Source organism: Hypanus sabinus, chromosome 9 (assembly GCF_030144855.1).
Source record: "Hypanus sabinus isolate sHypSab1 chromosome 9, sHypSab1.hap1, whole genome shotgun sequence".
Taxonomy (NCBI): Eukaryota; Metazoa; Chordata; class Chondrichthyes; order Myliobatiformes; family Dasyatidae; genus Hypanus; species Hypanus sabinus.
This window is the reverse complement of record NC_082714.1, coordinates 160,123,886-160,130,979: the sequence shown is the minus strand read 5'-3', so window position 1 is coordinate 160,130,979 and position 7,094 is coordinate 160,123,886. Positions and strand designations below refer to the sequence as shown.

At 41.2% G+C, this 7,094-nt stretch overlaps 1 protein-coding gene across 1 annotated transcript in view; it reads right to left on the bottom strand.

The window, feature by feature from the left end:
• Positions 1 to 248: 248 nt before the first annotated feature.
• The window catches only part of oser1 (oxidative stress responsive serine-rich 1), a 35,569-nt gene continuing 28,723 nt past the window's right edge, over positions 249 to 7,094 (bottom strand). Inside the window, exon 4 of the mRNA XM_059980980.1 lies at positions 249 to 5,135. Coding sequence (XP_059836963.1) covers positions 4,433 to 5,135 — 703 coding nt within the window. The 3' untranslated portion in view covers positions 249 to 4,432. The remainder of the gene's footprint in view (positions 5,136 to 7,094) is intronic.

Below are 7,094 nucleotides of genomic sequence, written 5' to 3'. Positions count from 1 at the left end.
CTATTTGGCATGGGTGACCCTACCAAGAGATAAAACATAAAGCCCTTACCTCAACCAACGTAACTCTCCAGGTCACTGAGCCATGCAAGCCTCCAAATCTTGACAAGGTTGTGGTCCACTTGGAGGATAATTCTGTATATCTCTACAGAATCTCCCCTCATTCTCCTATACTCCAGAGAATAAAGACTTTTTAAAAAATGTTCTATCAACAATGCAATTTAACCGCAGTACAAAGACACAGTAATCAATTACCTATTTACACGTGACTTTATTGGAAAGAACATTGCAGGTTTTGATGGATAAAATACTCTCTGCATGTGAACACAGATTTAGCATGAGAATCTGTTAACATTCAAAATAGGGTCCGACGATCTTTGTAGAATTCTGGCACGTCCAATTACCCGTTTAAAACTAAAAATCTGGACAATACAGCAATGTAATGTGATCCTATTTGTCAAACAGTTCAGAATGGTACAATACATACATGCAGCTATCGTCTTATTTATTTATTGAGATACACAGCGCGGAACATGCCCTTCTGACCCAATGAGCCACATTGCCTAGCAACCCACCTATTTAACCCTAGCCTAATCACAGGACAATTTACAATGACCAATTAACCTACAGTATGTCTTTGGACAGTGGGAGGAAAAACGGAGCACTTGGACGAAAGGACATATAAACTTCTTACAGAGGACGCCAGAAATGAACTCCGAACTCTGCCCCGAGCTATAATAGTGTCACGCTACTGTTGCGCAGATTTTCTCATGTGGTCAGTGGTTTTCACACTATTAACCTGCCTCAATATCCTATCTGCATTTAATAAAAAAAATAAGATTGAATTAATATTTCTCCACTCATTTTGGCATCTATCTCAACAACCTTCCCAACACCAATTTTAAACAAGATAGCCACTCAGCACATCGTGGTTGAGCGGTTACATGCTCAATGCTTGGTGTGGCAGTAGGATCCAGCCACCTCTAGAGGCAAGCTCGTAGATAGCTAATGCAGGCTCTAGCTCAGGCATGGAACGGGAACCATCAGAAATATTACACAGCTCATTGTACAGCAAGCACCTCTTTACCATTGTATGAAATGAGAATTTACCTTGAAATCTGCACGTCAATGTACAAGTTTGTATGCAATGTTGAAATGGAGAGGGCCGAGGAATTTAATGACATAACTCACAATAATCCCCAAACATTTAACAATAAGCAGCAAACTTCATAATTCAGGAAACATTACACGCTTTAATGTGGATGTCACAATGCATCGATAGTTACTGCAAGGTTCAGTGAATACATCAGTTCATAACACTGGTTATGAGCATCACTGCAGTTTCATTTTTGCAAGATCTGTTGTTTTCAGCATTCTTGTTCAAACACAATTTCTGGCATCTACCAAAATAAACAAGTCATGCATACGCAAATGGCATTACCCAGGGATGGAACTGACTGGCATCAAACTGCAACATATTTTATTAATGCAATAACATTTGAAAACATACAGGAAGGAGAGGGTTGCAATGAATCTCAGGATTAGGTAACATACATCTTTGAACAGCTATATTTCACTTTAGCTGTGATATATTGCAAAATCTGCAGTATTGTTATTTAAAAATAAACCCTCTTTCCATTTCAGACTGATATCCAATTGTGTTTGAAGTCAAATGGCACCTTTCCCACCAGTCAAAATGTTTTATTTCCTGAATTTAGTTTAGTATAAATTTTGGCACAATTGTTAACATCATAGTGTTCATCATGCTGAGGTTTTACTTCTCATAAATAGTGGCTTCCAGACCAGAACAGAGCAATGCCATACATGTACAGGCCCAGCAGTCTATAACTTAAGGGATGGACTTGTACAAAGTTGCAAATATTTTAGCAACAAGCCAGTTTTTGATTTAGATCTTAAGAGAAGCTATATTATGGCTAACTCTAAACTACTCAGCGGATAATCAGAAATTATCCATTTCTGATTCAGTGCAGCTTGAAGTTGGCTTTGTAAGCAACATCCACTTTGCAAAACCAAATTAGAAAATATTAAACCTGCGTTGCCTCACATTTATTTTGAGAAATGCTTCACCTGTCGGGCAGCCAGTGCACCAAGAACCAAGGACTTTAGCAAACAGAAGCTCACATCTGACTACTGTTGCTAATTGGAATGAACTGTAGTTTTACTTCTAAGTTAGGTCTGGACTATGTGCATGCATTTTCTGCATCATTGTATTTTGATGATATTCTGTATGGGTTTGTTGTCTTGTACATGTGAGGACTGGATATCTAACTGCGGTGTCACAGAAGAAGGCAGGTGCATCAGCTATGTGTTCTTGTATGTGACTGCTGGAAATATGTTTTAGCACCTTGACCCCACAGTAATGCTGTTTTGTTTGGCTGTATTCTTGAGTATTCATGTATGGTTGAATGACAATTGAACTTGAATTGAAATGAATTTTAAGAAGTTTAATCTTAGAGCACATTCTAAATTCTGTTTTACTGATTCAAATTGATCTGAATTCTTTTTTGGTGTGCAAAAGAGGCTGTAAACATTATAAAGATATACAGAGTATTCATCCTACTTCAGAACTTCTAAAATTAATTTTGCTTTAGTCCTACCAAAACGACAACTTTAATACTCAATGCACGTTAGCTTCTGAAGTAAAGAAATCTGAAAGAGTTAAATGCAACAAATATGGCACAACTTGTAATCCAAAAGAGCTCTTGGACAAGACTGGAGAAAATTTTTTCCACCGCCTGAAGTCTCCCTTTCTCCAAAATAGATTAAGTTAATTCAGATTAGTTTTGTTCAACTATCTAATTTCTCTTCCACAAGTCTGGTCAATAATTAACTGTAGGTGAATTCCCAATTCCGTAAAAACCCACAAGCACAACACACTTAAAAACCCAGGGCCATTTTCTACACTTCCTGGTTAAGACAGTTTACCTTAATGGACCAAGAGTGGATTGTACACTTGAATTTTATTAGTCAGCTACCCTGAGGACTTAGTGAGCTATTGAAGTAAACAACTATTTGAAACTTTTCCAAGAAAGAACATAGGAGGGCACAAATACAGCACCTAGCCAAAGTAAATCAACGGGTGGAGTCCCAACTCAAAGGTCAACTAGTTGTTAAAATACATAAAGCACAAAAGAGCTGGAACTATTCAAACCAAAGACAAATGCTAGAAATCCAGAGCAACATACACACCCACACAAAATACTGGAAGAACTCAGCAGGTCAGAGAGCATCAACGGAGAGAAAAAAACTGTTGACATTTTGGGGCCAAGACCCTTCATCAGGACTTACGATGAAAGGTCTTGGCCTGAAAAGACAGTTTATTTCTGTCCATAGATACTGCCTGGCCTACTAAGTTCCTCCAGCATTTTGTGTGAATATGTGTTGCACGGGAAAAGCTCAGCAAATCAGACCGAATCTGCAAAGGGGGAAATTTCTCCAAATACTACTTGGCCTTTGGTCATTTCCACCATCTGCAGCTTGTTTCTGTATTATTTAATGACTAACGTTAATAGTTTAATGGTCTCTTCAAAATGGATTGGTATCTTAATAAATTAGAGCTGTGTACAAAGTAATTCTAAAGTAGCCGGTTGTGCCAAATAAGATTATCGTCTGCTTCCAAGATTCAATTCTACTGTCGTCCATAGGGCTGATTTTTTTTTTGGATGAAGGGTACAATGTTAGGCCACTAGTGTTTCTACTCATGGCATAGGACGAGTTTCTACCTTTTGGTCTTTAATCTTGTTCACGGTGCTGGTGATCCACTACTGAAGACAAAGTGTATCTCGGAGTGTAAAGCAATGCACCATCATATCCCACTCCACTCAGGAGAAAAGTACAAAGCTTGAATGGCACTGAAGTTTATACTCACAAGAGAATGTGTTAGAAATGGCTGTCACACTCAAAGTTCCCTTGGTAGTACTAAGTTTAAATTACATGGCAACACAGCTTTAACATTCCAACCAGGGGCTTGTTAAGACTATTTTCCATTACAGTTCACCAGTTGCAAGCAGTCAAAGATCTACCCTACAGTCTCTTTCAAACCTTCCATACCTTGTGTGCAAAAAATAAAACAACTTCTTCTGCTGAAGTAGTGCGAATGCAAGAAATTTTGCTGATTAATTTGATTGCTGACTTTATTATGTAAACAATTAACTTTGGACATTTTAGCTTGTGTCCTAAACACACACATTAGACCAATGGCTTTATGCTTTCACGTGACACTCATGAAGGCTCCAAACTACCTCAAGGGGCCCAAAAAAGCGGGAGAAAAAGAAATTACTTTAGAAGTCAAATCAAAACAAAAATTAGTTCTTGCATAATTCATCTAAGCCAGTATTCCTTCCAACTTTTGCTTTTTCCACACCAGTCACATTAGATGGAAAATAAGTCAGCCATGGAGGATGCAATTCTTCGTTTAAGTGTACATCATTTCAGCCATATGTGACATTTTTTTGGGGATGTACAAGTAATATTCCATGTATCCCGAAAGGTCTTCGATGGTGATATCTTCCACAAATGCCCGGGCCTCCTCAGAGCAAGACCGTGGCGAGCCCGTGGCCCCAGAGCCCGGCTGAGTTCTTCGGCAAGGTGACGTGTGCCGGCCAGCCTCGGCTGCGTCCCTCTCACACTCTGATATGACGCTGCGGAGCCCAGTGAAGGAGTATACCTCGACGTCTTGCCACCGCTTGCAGCGGCATTCGCTCCCCTGCAAGCAGCGGCACGGGTCGGTCTGATGAAGCTGCGACAGAGACTGGAAGTCGGACGTGGGCTTGGACTCCTGGCTCGACTCCAGTGCCTGCTTAGGAGGCTCGGAGCGAGGGTCAGTGCATGATTTGGTGCCATTTACGCCAGCAGATTCTCCCGAAGACTCCAGTGAGAAGACAGTAGGAACTTTAGCGCCAAACACAGCTTCAGGCTGCCCGACCTTGCAGCACTCTTTGGGAGGCTGGACGACAAGGCCCTGGTAAGGCTCTGCTTGCTTGCTGTGTTTTGCCTGAGAACTGGTAGCAGGTGCTATCGAACTGCAATATGTAAATTTAGGAGGATGAAGAATTGGTGATTTGGAACGTCTTCTCCGCTGTGTCCTGATAGTACCACGTGGCGGCTTTCTGGAGGAGCTGTACATGGACAAGGGCAGAGAAAAACTGTTAACACCTGTCATAAATGTCACCTTTCAACTGCAACACACTGGAATCCACGTGACGCACTTTAATTTTGTCACTGCCGAGTGACTAGACTCTGAAAACTCACACCCATTCCTCAATCATACTTCATTTACTGCGCACAGGGAGAAACAGCACAGCCTCTATCACCACACTCTGAAGTCTGAACGAGGAAATTTTTTTTTTATGAACAGAATTGACTAGTTGGATACAGATGCTGACCAACTAGTAACCTTGTGCATGTTCAAATTCCTTGTCTGTATGATCAATCACTTATCACATCACAGATATTAATAGCCAATGGAATCTGGAACAGAAATCTCCAGCACATCACAGGCCCTTCAGTCACAATGTTGTGCCGACCATGTAAACTACTTTAGAAACTGCTTAAAATTTCCCTACCACATGGCCCTCCGTTTTTCTAAGCTCCAAGTACCCATCTAAGAGACTCTTAAAAAACCCTATTGTATTTGCTTTCACCACCACCGCCAGCAGTGCATTCCACGCACCTATCACTCTATGTCAAAAACTTACCCCTGACATCCCCTTGGTACCCATTTGCAAGCACCTTAAAACTATGCCCCCTCATGTTAGCCATTTCAGCCCTGGGAAAAAGTCTTTGGCTATCCAAAAGATCAATCTCCCTCATCATCTTATACACCTCTATCAGGTCACGTCTCATCCTCCATTGCTCCAAGGAGAAAAGGCCAAGTTCACTCAACCTATTCTCTTAAGGTATGCCCTCCAATCTACGGAACATTCTTGTAAATTTCCTCTGTGTTCACTCTCTATGGTATCCATATCTTTCCCGTAGTGAGGTGACCAGAACTGAACACAGTACTCCAAGTGGAATCTGACCAAGGTCTTATATTGCTAAAACATTACCTCACAGCTCTTTAACTCAAGCCCACGGTTGATGAATGTCTTCTTAACAACACTGTCAACCTGTACAACAGCTTTGAGTGTCTAATGGACACAGACCCCAAGATCTCTTAGATCCTCCACATTGTCAAGAGTCTTACCATTAACATTATACTCTGTCTTCAAAGTTGACCTACCAAAGTGAACCTCTTCACACTTATCTGGGTTGAAATCCATCTACCACTACTCAGCCCAGTTCTGCATCCTATTGATGTCCCGCTGTAACCTCTGACAACCCTCCAGACTATCCACAACACCCCCAACCTTTGCGTCATCAGCAAACTTACTAACCCACCCTTCTACTTCTTCATCCAGGTCAGTTACAAAAAAATCACAAAGAGGAGGGGTCCCAGAACAGATCCCTGTGGAACACCACTGGTCACCTACCTCTATGCAGAATACAAACCATCAGCAACCACCCTTTGCCTTCTGTGGACAAGCCAATTCTGGATCCACAAAGCAAGGTTGCCTTGGATCCCACGCCCCCTTACTTTCTGAAGGAGCCTTATCAAATGCCTTTCTGAAATCCATATACACTACATCCATTGTTCTACCTTAATCAATGTGTTTTGTTACATCTTCAAAGAATTAAATCAGGCTTGTATGGCACAACCTGCACTTGACAAAGCCATGACTATGCTTAGTAAGATTATGTCTCTCCAAATGCTCACAAATCCTGCTTCGCTGCATTAAAGGCCAATAATACTTCAGAATTAGTAAAGTAACTGATATAGTAAGTGTCACTCTAGAATGTTTGCATCTTTATTTCATCTCTGTATGCCAAACAGCTCTGGTCCACCTCTGTGCAAAGGGAAGCTATGTTCTTCAAAGACCTTTCTTGTCTGGACTGACTGCAGCCTGTCTGTAAACTACCTTGCCTGGACACTATCTCATCCCTCACCTTGCTGCAACTTCCATAACTTGTGAACGGATTGTGGAGGGAAGAAGGGGCCACGGACTGCCGTGGAGGCCAAGTCATTGGATATATTTAAA